Source organism: Symphalangus syndactylus, chromosome 3, assembly GCF_028878055.3.
Source record: "Symphalangus syndactylus isolate Jambi chromosome 3, NHGRI_mSymSyn1-v2.1_pri, whole genome shotgun sequence".
NCBI lineage: Eukaryota > Metazoa > Chordata > Mammalia > Primates > Hylobatidae > Symphalangus > Symphalangus syndactylus.
Window position 1 is genome coordinate 119,585,329 of NC_072425.2, and position 15,031 is coordinate 119,600,359.

Sequence of the window (15,031 nt, forward strand, 5' to 3'; positions counted from 1 at the left end):
TTATATCTGTATCTACCTACTTAAGCTGTTTATATATGGACATTTCCCCTTGGATGTCTAATAGGTATCTTAAACTCAATGAATTCAAAATTGCACTCTTGATCTCCAGCCCCCGTACACCTGCTCTTCCTTTGGTCTTTCTCATTTCACCACTACTCTTTCACTTGTTTAAGCCAAAAATGTTGGAGTCATTGTGGATCCTTCTCTTTTTATTAAATTCTGCATGCACTTTAGATACAAATACTGTTGGCTTTACCTGGAAAATATTCCTCAATCTGACAATCTTAGCATTTTCATTGCCACTTCTTTGGTCAGTGCCAGCATCATTTCTACCCTGGAAAATGACACTGTCTAGTGTCCTTGAATGCATCATGTGCTTTTATAATCTGTTATAAAAGCAGTCAGAACATGTTATGAACCTGCTGAAAACCCTTCTTATCACAGGGACCCACAAGGCTTCCATAGCTTGGTTAGCTGCTTCTCTGATCCGATCTGTTTGTACTTTCCTTCTCCCTCACTGTCTCCAGCCACACTGGCCTTCCTGGTGTGCCTAAAACAAGTGCAAATCCTTCCTACTTACCTCAAGGTCTTGTGCTTATTGCTTCTTCTACCTGAAACCTCTAGAGACTTCCACAGCTTCCTCCCTCCCTTTAGTCATTCTGCATGAATACCCTGGACCCAGTATGTCCTTTTCCTAAACATGTTTTTATAAAATGGCACTCCAACATTCTTTATTACTTGCACTGCTTTATTTATTTTTTCAAAGCACTTCCACCATCTTTCATTATAGAGCTCTATTCATTTGAATATTGTGTGTCTCTTTAATAGAATGTAAGCTCCTTGAGGGCAGGAGTTATGCAAGAAAGCAGCTGAGCATAGGTTGGTGCCAGCACAAAGTAGGTGCTTAATAAGTATTTTCTAGTGAATTGAGAGTGAATATTAAGGGTAGAGATGGTGGGGTAGCTAGATCCTTCAAAAAGGCTGAATTGATTGTTTGTAAATATGAACTAATTTTAGTAATTAAACATTTCAAAAGAAACCACTGATAAAATTACTCACAGAAATTGGTGATTCATATATAGAAATACATTTAAAATCTGGCAAAGTGACATGCTACAATCATTCAGCAGTCTGCAATTCAACTGGAATGTGCTGTAGTGGGACTTTGGACATCCATTCTCTATAGAGGCAGCTGTAAACACATTTTATACCCAATTCAAAAACTCACATTGTTTATCACTGCATTACAGGCCTGGGACTTTCCAAGAATAAACAAATTGCTAACTATTTATACAGACATTCTTTTTTTTACAGACATTCACTGCAAATGATCTGAGATGGACTTAAGTGTTACATTTCTTAACTGATGTTTTGCAATTGGTTTCTCATTTACTCCCTCCCATGCTTTTCTCTTCTCATCTCTCCTCAAACTCTTGTCAGAACAACATGCTGCATTGTGCAACAAAAGTTTACTTTCATCTCCAAACATGCTAAATGATACATTAGATTAAAGGAAAGAATGTTAAGACTAATGGAGAAGACATTAAAATGAAGAGATGTTGCATAAAAAAAAAAGAGTGCTATTTTAGATCCCGAAGGCATTCACTAATTTCCCATTGTAATTTATTTACCAGCAAGCTTCCCAATTCTGCTTCTAGTTCAGTTCCAAGGGTCTAGGTGTTGGGAGCAAATCCGAAATTATGACATTTTGAGTATAACAGGATACCTTTTAAACTGATCGTGTTGACAAGCCACTTAGGGATTGGAATGAGACCAAGGGCAGGAGGCTTGGCAGATGACAGATGAACAGAAGATGCTGTTTCTACTTTTTACCCAGACCTACTGGGGAGAAATGCCGACGATCTTTTGGCCTGGACTCTTCTAAGCTCCATTGTGGTAGTCTAAAACACCAACCTATTGGCCAGCAGTATGCATTTCCTCTCAAATGGCACTTCGTTGGGTAATTTTAGCTATGAATATTCACAAAGAACCTTCAATATCAGTGTCTGTAAAAGAAAAATAACTAACAGGAATAAAGAAAAACATCTGGATAATATATAAATATATATAATATAATATATATAAATATATATAATATAATAATATATAAATAAAAGCACCCTGTGACCATTTAAAAATATTACACACAGAATTCTGAATGGAAAATTGCATAGTTTGTTTTCCATTTGCTTTGTGAAATGGACATCTGAGGTGTTTCCCAATAAACATTTGAAAAGAAACAGAAGACCCAAAAGACAAATTTAGGTCTTTCATTTAGGACTAGGCTAAATGGAAGAGGGCTTGATTTATACCAGAAGAAATTTAATGTGGAGCTGTTAGGAAAGCTCCCCACCGAGGTGAATCCATTCATCCTTAGTAGCCTGTGTAGTGCTTTCAAAGGTTCTGCCCACAAAGAGTCATCACTGAGATTAACAGGATAATGCACAGAATTCATCAGGAAATGATCTCTGTTTTGCCACCTCGTGATCCTCAAGGGAGTACTTCAACCACACTTTGTCCAAAACTGTTATTTAATGAGTCATGTTTGCACTCAGTTACTCTGAAGTCAAATGAGTAGTATATGTTATAAACTATTTCTGCACAACGTTCTTGTATCATATGAGGATAAGTGCTCTGTGTTATGACACAATCACCCCTTCTTGTGCTTTAAAGAGACTGTATCTTTCCAAAATACGTAATAATTTTATATCTGAGAGCCAAGAGCTTTCTTTTTGAGACAGGGTCTTGCTCTGTCACCCAGGCTGGTGCAGTGGCACAATCTCAGCTCACTGCAACCTCTGACCCCTGGGCTCAAGTGGTCCTCCCACCTCAGCCTCCCAAGTAGCTGGGACCACAGGCATGCACCACCATGCCTAGCTAATTTTTTGTATTTTTAGTAGAGATGGGGTCTCACCATCTTGCCCAGGCTGATCTCAAACTCCTGAGCTCAAGTGATCCATCCACTTTGGCCTCCCAAAGTGTTAGGACTACAGGTGTGAGCCACTATGCCTGGCCTGAAAGCCAAGAATTCTTTAACTCAACAAAAAATGATGATTTACAAGAATTATTTTTTGGAGATGGGGGATAAACATAGTATTTTTTAATTATTTGATTTAATTTGACATTTGGAAGAGAAAAATTTCAGGTCATTGATTATCAATTCTTGTGATATTATAGCTCATCAGATGTTTAGCTATCTCAAGGGATATATACAAATTCTCCAAAATATCACAAAACAAATTGAACTCTAATGGCTTCAAAAACAACAATTATAGAGCCTCTGCAGAGTGCCAGGGACTACTTTGCATATTTTGACTCATATATTTAAGGCTCTAAATATCCTTAGGAGATAAAAACTGCCATTATTTCAATTTTATAAAGGAAGACACTGAGACAGAGAATGAGGATGAGGGAATTTGGTCAACATTACACAGCTGAAAATAGATGATCTGGAGTTTGAATCCATTAGTCAGACCTGAGAGCATGTGCTTTATTGCTTTCAGTGAATTCATTGACTAGCGAAGTGTCTTCTGTATGCACAATTCTGGGCTAGTGCTGGACATGAGGAGGACATCTGGCTGGTTTTGTGCAGCACTGGATGTCCTCAGGCTGGTGCTTCATTGTCATGTGGTCCCTGACACAGTTGCCATAATGCATGACCTCCACGGATCATCACACTACTTTGATGTCCTTTTTTTTTTCATGTAACAGCCTTATTGAGATATAGTTAACATAACATATAATTCACTCATGTAAAGTGTACAATTTAATGGCTTTTAATATATTCACAGAGTTGTACAACCATCACCATCATCAGTTTTAGAACATTTTCATTATCCCCAAAAAAGAACCTCATACCCATTAGTAGTCACTCGTTATAACCCCCTCCCACAACTACTGACAAGCACTGGTCTGCTTTATGTCTCCATGGATTTTTTTATTATGAACATTTCATATAAATAGAATCATACAACATGTGACCTTTTCTGTCTGGCTTCTTTCATTTGGCATGATGTTTTCAAGCTTCTTCCATGTTGTAGCATGTGTTAGGACTTCATTTCTGCTTATTGTCAAATAACATTCTATTGTCTGAATTTGCCACATTTTATGTATCCATTCATTACTCACTGGACATTTTTCCACTCTTTGGCTGTTATAAATAATGACGCTATGAACGTTTATGTCCAAGTTTTTTTGTGTAGACATGTTTTAATTTCTCATAGGTATATACTTAGGAGTGAAATTGCTGTGTCATAGGGTAAGTCTATGTTAAATATTTTAAGAAATTGCCAGCGTGTTTTTCTCCTTGCTTATTGATAGTAAGAAGTCCTTCTTAGCAGTTTTTGCAAAAGTGACTTTTCTCCTCTATAGAAGCACCTTGACATTAGAAGGCAAGGATGCCAGACCTTGTCTTCAACAATTATCCATCATCTGGTGGACTCTAAGTGGCCACTTTCAGTTAACAGAAACCAAATGGAAAGTGTAGAGTAATCTTGAGTAACTACCCCATCCTTTCTTAATATTAGGTCTTTTAAGTGACTATATGAAACAAATTTAATAAATGATGGTAACAATAGTAGTATCTGTTAAACACTGTAGATGTATCAGGAGGTCTATGAAGTATTATGAGTATTTTATCATTCAATTTTAGAACCACTAAAATATTTTAGAATCTTTACATTCTAGAGAGTAAGATTATAAGAATTATAAGAATGACAGAGCCATAGTTTTATCTATACTGATGACTAGGTAGGGGAAAAAGGTTTAGCTTGAAGTAAGAAAAACTAAAACAAAAAGATGAACTCCCCTGAATAGAAAACTATTCAAAAGACACTCACTTAGCTGGGTCAAAGATAGTTTCACTGAGGCTGTTTTCAGGAAGCAGGAAGTAGAATGAGTTACTGTTATTTTTTTTCTGGGTCTGTGTACTTATGATGCTATCTTATGGTTTAATTTTGCTATAGGTACACAGGATGTGTGGGTAGCCAAATAAAGTATTATAGAAGCTAGTAAATATTAATGGAAAAAAGAAATGAGGAACTGTTCTATTAAAACATTTTATTAGCTATTGTTAAAAAATTTTTCTGTTGCAAAGTGCCTATCTCCTGCCTACTATGAAAATTTGTTTGAATAGGTTTATCCACCTAAGCCTACATCAGAGACCAGTGAGTAGACACAAAGTTAAACACACAAGAAACGACTCTTATGCAGTATTTTGTTGTGATGTCTTTTAAGTAAAAATTGGGAAATTTATATTTATTATAACAAATGATGGCCACAAAAGCCATTGCTTGCAAATAATTATAATTCATATGGTAATGACATTTCCTATGAAAAGAATTACAATATATGTGATGGAATCCACCACTAGTCTTCCTCCTGGAAATAAAAATCAAACTGATCAATTTGCTTCAGCATATTAGGTAAGAAAAAAATAATGGTGTCTAACTGCAGAGTGCATTGTGTTGATTCAGATTTCGTATAAAGTTGCCCATATAAAAACTTTCTAATGTGGATTAAAATTCTGATTATACAACTATGAAAAAAATTGGAAGTATTATTATCCTCAGTGAATTCTAATTTGATTTGAAGGCCATGGGAAGAATCCCTCTCCTACATTCTGCTTTAGTCCTTAAGATCCAGTTAGAAGCTGCTTGCAGTCATCCTCATTGCTTGGGAAGACTAGGCTTTTCTATTTAGCAACCAATCCAGGAACTAGATTTCAGCACACTAACCACATCTTCCTTCTCTGTGTCATACTTGTATGTTTTTGGTCCTGAAAAGAAGTAAATGTAGCCTGAAAGAGACAAAGTTGAAATTGGGTTACTGAAGATGACCAGCACATATGTAAATGGAAGGATTTGTCATTGTCACTTTCTTAAGGTGTCACCAAAGGAGAATTGTGAATTTGTCAGGCGGCAGTTAGCTTGTCTTCTGTCTTTATGCCCTAGAACCCGACTCCTCAACTTCTCAGTCATTTCTGAGCTTTCTCCTTGTTCCAGCCAGGGTAAGGCCTTCTTGTTGGGGTCATCCAATGTGCCATGCTCAGTTATGTGCTGTGCTTTTGCTCAGGCTGTTCTCCTCCAGGAAGCCACTCCCCTTTTCTTTCCCTAGCTAAGCCTCTGGCCAATCTTCAAAATCCATCTGAAGTCCCACTATAAAATTTCCAATGACTGCTGCCGATTCTGATATTTTAATTCTCAGATCAGTTCTTGCAATGATTGTGAAGTCTACCACATGACTCAATACTAAATTATAGATTGTCTGTTTTCCAGTCATTTCATCTGTGTTGGGTGAATGATTCTGTGAGAGCAGAGGCCACATCTGGAATGGTCTTTGCACTTCCAAACAGTGTCCAGCCCTGTGCTATTTTTTCAAGAAGAGTGTGCTGACTGACTACTTCAGAAGATTCAATTAAATTTATTCAACAAAGTTCTATTCAACTTTCCTAGCTATGTGTTAAATTGCAGGGGTTGGATGATGGAGTGGGAAAAAGCACTGAGAAGCTTGAGAGTTTTTTTTTTTTTTTTTTTTTTGAGACAGGGTATCACTCTGTTGCCCAGGCTAGAGTGCAGTGGTGCAATCACAGTTCACTGCAGCCTCGACCTCCTGAGCTCAAGTAATCCTCCCATCTCAGCATCCTGAGTAGCTGAGACTACAGGTGTGTGCCATCATTCTCAGCTAACTTTTTTTGTAGAGACAGAGTTTTGCCATATTGCCTAGGCTGGTCTTGAATTCCCGGGCTGAAGCGATCCTACCACCTCATCCTCCCAAGTGCTGGGATTACAAGTGTGTGCCACTGTGCCCGACCAAGACTATGTGTATTTTGAAGATAGAAAAGGTTATCTTGACCCAGGTAGACTTTATGATCTAGCTGACTAATCGATTGAAGCTATACTTTAAAAACTTTCCATTAGATGGCCAACATGGTGAAACTCCATCTCTACTAAAAATACAAAAATTAGCTGGGCCTGGTGGCGGGTACCTGTAGTCCCAGCTGCTTGGGGGGCTGAGGCAGGAGAATTGCTTGAACCTGGGAGGCGGAGGTTGCAGTGAGCGGAGATCGTGCCACTGCACTCCAGCCTGGCCACAGAGCGATACTCCATCTCAAAAAAAAAAAAAAAAAAAAAAAAAAAAATACACACACAAAAACAAAAACAAAGAAAAACTTTCCATTAGAAAAGAGAGAACTACAATAGCAGAACTTTTATAGTTACTCTTTCTAGAGGATAATCTGTTTAGATAAACTTATGAAAGGACCTAAGACCAAATATAAAAACCATGGGCTTCCACTTGGAAATCCACTTTCTGTTGTGTTAAAGCAAAGCCCAGATTTCTTATGATAGTTTTCATGAAGAAAGTTTCAGTGGAAACACTCACCATTTAATTCTACAGCAGCATCGACTTGGCCATTTACTCCTGAAAATTCTTCTTCAGTACTCTTTGGATAGTCTTTTTCCATTTTCCTTTTCCGTTCATCGTAGCTAGAAAAAGTATTCATAAATAATATTACTAAGAGGTTTTTACTGGTTGTAGATGACACTATACTGGTCAGGCATACGGACACATAACTTATTTAGGTGTTTCTCTCTCTCTGTCATATGCACATACACATGCATTTATGTTGTTGTTTATTTACTTTTTCTTTGTTGTGTTTTTGTTTTTTTTGAGATGGGGTCTCACTCTGTTGCCCAGGCTGAAGTGCAGTGGTGCCATCATGGCTCACCACTGCCTTCACCTTCCAGGCTCAAGCGATCCTCCTGTCTCAGCCTCCTGAGTAGCTGGGACTACAGGCGTGTACCACCACACCCTGGCTAATTTTTATTTTTTATAAAGACAGGATCTTGCCATGTTGCCCAGGCTGGTCTCAAACTCCTGGTCTCAAGCAATCCTCCCACCTCAGCCTCCCACAGTGCTGGGATTACAGGAATAAGCCACTGGGCCTGGCCCTTGTTGTTTAAATCGGGCTCTTAAAATACCTAAAAGAGATTATAGACCTTTATCACTATGCTCCCATGTTCCTGAGATTCTGGTACCACAAGGTTGGAAGTCACTTGCTTAAAGCAGTCTCCAAAAAATTTCCACATACATTGTTTAGAATTATTCACTCTACATATTATAGCAACATGTTCTGTTAACTCAAAAAAACCTTGCCATTTGAAAGGAACTCTATTTTTTATTGCCTTATTTATTGCTGTAATTATTTCTCTCTCTATCAATTCCTTGGTTCATCAAACCATTGAAAGCCTTTCATAGGGGCTTTTATTTATGAACTTAGTGCTATGTATCCATGGAGAAACGGTTGAACAGATAATGTACATTGAACGAATAAACAAATGTGTGAACAGTAAGTAAATAAGAAGCAAGTAAATATGTAATAATTGAACTTGTGCATTTTAAACCAATTTACTTGAATTCCTTTGCTTTTGTTTCCTGGAAAGCTTGTACGACTGACTGAATAGTAGACCTGATTTCTTTTTCTGGATCAGCAACCAACATTCAGTGATAACTCTGAAGATTGATTAATACATCTCTTTGTGATCTAAATTACTCATTGTTAAAAAAGTCTGTGACCGTGTGAGTCAGCATGACTTGTATGAGAATCAGACTTCATTTAAAGTTTGAGAAAGTCCCTTCTTCCTTAGCAGAGAGTTCCAAATGGGGACACTCCCAGCTGGACACCCCACTCCTTTCTCACCAAAATGTCAGACAATTTCTCCCAGTGCTTGGGCTACTGAAAAATTTCCTGTGGCAGCAGATCCCTCCCACCATCTCTTGAAATGTGCCTCTTGTGTGGCTATGACTACACAGGCCAGGGACAACTCTCTAGCGATGTTGAGCCGGAGGCAAACATTGAAAAAGATGTACTCAGGCTGAAACTAAGTGCAAGTCTGAGCTGCTTTACAGAATGTCTGGAGCTAGGGGTGGAAGCTAACTGTCCCAGCATATTATCCATATTAACTATAATCATTAATATTTAACGTGGACCTTATGTGTAGACATTATGCAGGGGCCTGCATAACAAACACAAGGTTACCTACTTTTCATTTTACTAAGTAAGAACATTACCATTTAACCGTCAAAAGAACTACTACCACCTGTTTTCATAGTCATTTCACAAAGACAAAGAAACGTTAACACCAAAAAGGAAGAAAGGACATAAACTCAGAATAAAAGATGGTTCTCGCCAATAATCTGTTTTTATGCTGACACAGACTGAAGCTCCCTGATTTATAATATTGTGCTGCTCTTATTTAGCTGTGAACTGGTGAGAACTTTGTTTGTGGACAGATATTTAAGGATTTCTATTATAGTCCAAAGAGCTCAACATATACAGTCTGCTGGGTTTGAATTTCTGACTCTGTTACCTGCTGACTCCGTGATCAGGAGAACGTACTTTGAGCTCTGAGCCCTGGTTTTTCTCATCTGGAAAACATTGGTCATGTGGGTAAGAGACAATTTACACACACACACACACCACACACACACCACACACACACACACACACCTGGCACATGTAGCACCAAGAGCAGGCCCAAGCCAGCAGACTTTGTCATTTATTTTGGCCCTAAGAACAACGAACTCTGGCTTGTCAGTATAAGGTTGAGTGAACTTCGTGGTTTGATCTGGGATTCTAAGTCATTAAGGAGTTTAATCTTTAAACTTACTTTACAAGATAATATTTGCGGTGGTAGGCAAGGTTGAGAAGGGGTGAAAAAGGAGGGCTAAAAAATGTTGGAGGCAGTCCAGAGAACCAAGTCAGAGAGGGGATTAAGATGAAGTAGGTCTGCTGGTGTGGTGAGGATTTTGCTGAGAGAGTAACAGAAAAGGAGATTATATGATGGGATGAAGATCATGGGCATTTTGACTAACAATAAATAAATGATGGAGAGAATTGAAGAATGAACATATGTGGTGGTTGGGAAGGCCCACTGAATTTGGATTCAGAGCACATGAAATACAGCTTCAGATGGACCACTGTAGCTGTGTGATCTTGAGTGAATCATGTAACCTCTCAGAGATACAATGTTCAATGAAAATAAAAGAAATATCTACTTCTCAAGATTGTTGAAAAGGTAGATGGGACAATGAGAGAATATGAGAAAATGCTCAGCATGATTCCTGGCACATAGTGAGCCAGCCATCAAGAAATAGTAACTGAATTTCAAAATTAAGGAAATAAATACAATTTTTATTGAGAATCAACTGTATCTTGAGTATCTGCTAAAATCATTGCATATATCCTCTCATCACTGAGGTCTTGTTTGTGAAACCTAAATACTAAACTAGAAATAGTGATCTGAATTATGTTTATTTTTTTTGTGGGCATTTGTTATGTCATTTAATATTGATTCAAGGTATTTACATTTAATATATATTAAATAAATCATTGCCTGCAACAGATATCTGATGTAGTTTTTCAGATATGTTATCTTACTCTCCACATTTGTATTCTAAGGACTCAGGGACTGTTTTGATAAAGTGCCTGCATTTTTGTTTAACCTAATCTGCATGCTTAGAACTTAGATTTGTTAGGTATTTTTGGTGTTTTGATTGTGCTGATTTCAGTCATATGTCAAGGGCATAACTGACTCCATTCTACCCTCTTAGAAGCACTAAATGGGGAACTGAGTCTGCTAAAGGATGCTTAAAGAGAATGCAAGAAAGGGTGGCATAAAGGGGAATTTACTGATAAGGTTTCTAAGATGGTTTCAGGAAGTTTTCTCAAGGTGACCTTTCCAGTGTGGGTCAGGAGGGACAATGAAATAGAAATCTGAAATTCCATTTTGAAGTTAATGATTTCAGCCAGAAATCACATGACTGTCATGAATGAAGTGGCCTTTGTGATCTATAGAGAAGGGCAGCTAGGAGAATGATCGGGAACGAAGAGAACGCAGGAGAGGAGGAAGCTGCCATGTACAATCCCAGCTGAGGGTCAGGAAGCAGGACCCCATGAGGAAAATGATTGTGAGGAGATTCTGGGACAAATAATTTGTAACAACATAGAAAAATATGTGTCCTATAGTATTAAGTAGAAGAACGTCAGGACACAAAATTGCATACATAATTACTTAAAAATGGGGAAAACTGCCAGGAAAAAAGTAGAAGAAAAATATTAAATGAGTATCAAAAGATGTTGCAAGTGTTGGCCATTGAAGAATTTCTTTCCCTTTCATATATTCTGTGTTTTCTATAACAAACATCACGTGCTGTCCTTGGACCCCCATCTTCCTGGGCAGTCTTATGTCCTCACATGGCCTCAATCACCATCTGATTACATGATGAATTCCAAACTTATCTTTCCAGCCTGACTGCTCTTGAGTTCAAGACCTGTATGTCCAAATCTCTTCTTGATATTTTTCTTCTCAGTTCTCACCAGCATGTCAAACTCCATATGTACAAGTTGAAGCTGCTTCTTGTTCCCCTAAATCTGCTTCATTTCTTATGTTTACTGTCTTGATAAATTCCAAAATTGAAAACCCATTTATTAAGGAAATGACCCCCAACTAGTCAGTCACCCAGACCTATGTTTTCTACTGTTTGAAGAACAATCAAATCTACCCCAACTCCCAAACTCATCATCTCTGGCAGAATTCTTGCAATAGTTCTCTCTCTTATTTAAACAATTCAGTGGTTTTTTAGTGCGTAGTCATTTGCCATATATCGACATTTCAGGAAATGACAAACATGTACATGATAGTGGTCCCATAAGATTATAACACTGTATTTTTACTGTACCATTTCTAAATTTAGATACACAAATACTCACCATTGTATTACAATTACCTACAGTATTCAGTACAGTATCATGTTGTATAGGTCTGTAGGAGCTATAGGAGCAATAGGGTATACCATATAGCCTGAGTGGGTAGTAAGCAATACCCTCTAGGTTTGTGTAAGTACACTCTATGATGTTCACTGATTTACCAAATCACCTAATGACACATTCCTCAGAACACAGCCCCGTTGTTAAGCAAGCGATGCATGACTATAGTCACAGAATTGTTCTACCATCAACATAATCAATTTTAGAATGTTGCCATCACCCGCCCCCACAAAAACCTTATGCCTTTTCACTGTAAGTCCCCATATCCCACATCCTCATCCCTCCATCTCAACCAGACCTAGACAATCACTATCTACTTTCTTCTGTTTAAACTTGCCTATTATGGACATTTTATATAATATGCAGATTTTCATGACTGACATCTTTCATTTAGTATAATGGTCTCAAGATTCATCCATGTTGTACCATGTACCAGCACTTCATTCATTTTTGTGGCCAAATAATATTCCATTGTATGAATTTATCACATTTTATATATCCATTCAACACTTGATGGAGATTTGGGTTGTTTCCAGCATTTCTCTATTATGAATAATGCTGCTATGAATATTTGTATACAGCTATTATGTGGACTTATGTTTTTACTTCTCTTGGGTATGTCCTCAAGAGAAAGTGGAATTCTGGGTTAAATGGTAATGCTATGTTCAACATTTTGAGGAGCAGGAGACTGCTTTCCAAAGTAGCTATACTAATTTGCATTTCTACTACCAATGTATGAGGGTTCTGATTTCTCCATATTCTCACCAACACTTATTATTATGTGACTTTTTGACTATGGCATTCTAGTAAGTGTGAAGAAGTGTTTCACTGTGGGTTTCATTTGCATTTTCCTCATGACTATTGATGTTGAGCATCTTATATTTCAACTGAGTTATTTTTCTTGTTATTAAATGAATAGTCCTTTATATATTCTAGACACAAGTTCTTTATCGGATATATGACTTACAAACATTTCTTCCCATCCCTGGGTTGTCTTTTTACTTTGTTGATAGTGTACTGTGAAGCAGAAAAATTTTTAATTTTGAGTAAGTCCAACTTGTCCATTTTTTCTTTTCGGCTTATGCTTTTGGTGTTGTATCTGAGCATTCATTGCTAAATCCAAGATCATGAAGATTTATCTTTATATTTTCCTTTAAGAGTTTTGTCAGATTAGCTCTTGTATTTAAGGAATTTGATCAATTTTGAGTTAATTTTTGTATATGTTGTGAGGTAAGGGTCTAAGTCCATTCTTTTGCATGTGGCTATCCACTCCTTCCAGCATCATTTGTTGAAGATACCATTTTTCTCCATTGAATGACTTTATGTCCTTGTCAAAAATCAGTTGCCCATAGATACATGGCCTTATTTCCTTACTCTAAATTTTATTCTATTAACATATATGGCTATCCTTATGCAAATATCACAGTCTTAGTTACTGCTTCTTTGTAGTAACTTTTGAAATTGGGAAGTATGAATCCTCCAACTTTGTTCTTTTTAAAGATATTTTGGCTATTCTAGGCCTGTGAGTTTCGAGTTTCAAGAAAAACTTGTCAATTTCTACAAAGAAACCAGTGGTATTCTGATAGAGATTGTGTTGAATCTACAGATCAATTTGGGGACTACTATCATCTTAAAAATATCCTCATCCGTGAACATGAGATATCACTCCATTTAGATCTTGCTTAATTTCTTTCAACAATGTTTTGTAGTTTTCAGACTACAAAACAAAATTTTCCATTTCTTTTGTTAAATTTATTTTTAAGTATTTGACTCTTTTTGATGCTATCCCAGGTGGAATTGCTTTCTTAATTTCATTTCCAAATTGTTTGTTGAGGTGTATAAAAACACAATTGATTAACACATTGAATTCATTCCTTGTAACCTTTCTGAACTCATTTATTAGTTCTAAAAGTTTTTTTAGAGTATTCTCTAGGGTTTTTCTATATAAAAGATAATACCATATGCAAAAAGAAATAGTTTTACTTTCTTTCCTGTCTGGATAATTTTTATTTCATTTGTTCTTGCTTAATTCTCTTGGTTAGGATCTCCAGTACAATGTGAATGGAGAGATGAGAGCAGAAATTTTTGTCTTGTTTTTGATGTTAGGAGGAATGCATCCAGTCTTTCACCACTGACTATGCCATCGGTTGTGGGTTTCTGTAGATGCTCTTTATTGATTTGAGAAGGGTTTCTTTTTATTCCTAGGTTGTGGAATGTTTTTTTATTATGAAATAATGCTGAATTTTGCCAAATGCTTTTACTGCATCTACTGAGATGATCATATGATTTTTGTTTTTATTCTATTGATATGGAACATTACATTAATTGATTTTTGGATGTTAAGCCAACCTTGAATTCCTGGGACAAATCCCACTTGGTCTTGGTGTACAATTCTTTTTATATGTTGCTGGATTTAGTTTGTTAGTGCTTTTGGAGGATTTTTGTAGCCATATTCACAATAGGTATTGGTCTGAAGCTTTATTTTCTTGTGATGTTTCTGTGTGGTTTTGGTATAAGGTTAATGCTGACCTCAGTGAGTTAGGTAGTGCTTTCTGCTTCTCTATGTTTTGGAAAAGTCTGTGAAAAACTGGTATTAATTCTGTTCTCTTCTAAGGTTTGGAGGAGTTTGTAAAAAATTGACATTAATTATTCTTTCAATGTATTGGTAGAATTTACCAGTGAACCCTTCTGGGCCTGGGCTTTTCTTTGTGGATAGTTTTTGATTACTACTTTAATCTCTTTTCTTATTGTAGTTATATTCAGACTGTGTATTTCTTCTTGACTCGGTTTTACTAGATTGTGTCTTCTTAGGAATTTGTTCATTTCATTTATCTAATTTATTGGTATCCAATTGTTCATAGTATTCCTTTATGACCTTTTTTATTTCTGTAAGGTGGGTAGTAATGTCTCCTCTTTTATTTCTGATTTTAGTAATTTAAATTTTTTCTTTTGGCTGGGCGCAGTGGCTCATGCCTGTAATCCCAGCACTTTGGGAGGCTGAGGTGGGTGGATCATGAGGTCAGGAGATCAAACCATCCTGGCTAACACAGTGAAACCCCATCTCTACTAAAAAATACAAAAAAAAATTAGCCGGGCATGGTGGCGGGTGCCTGTAGTCTCAGCTACTCAGGAGGCTGAGGCAGGAGAATGGTGTGAACCCGGGAGGCGGAGCTTGCAGTGAGCCGAGATCATGCCATTGCACTC

The 15,031-nt window shown here is 37.1% G+C and overlaps 1 protein-coding gene across 1 annotated transcript in view; it reads right to left on the minus strand.

Annotated features, from left to right (window-relative positions):
* Positions 1 to 3,753: 3,753 nt before the first annotated feature.
* Positions 3,754 to 15,031, minus strand: part of MMP20 (matrix metallopeptidase 20) — a 47,257-nt gene continuing 35,979 nt past the window's right edge. Inside the window, exons 9-10 of the mRNA XM_055272912.2 lie at positions 7,381 to 7,484; positions 3,754 to 5,797 (exon numbers count right to left, since the gene is read on the minus strand). Coding sequence (XP_055128887.1) covers positions 5,697 to 5,797; positions 7,381 to 7,484 — 205 coding nt within the window. The 3' untranslated portion in view covers positions 3,754 to 5,696. The remainder of the gene's footprint in view (positions 5,798 to 7,380; positions 7,485 to 15,031) is intronic.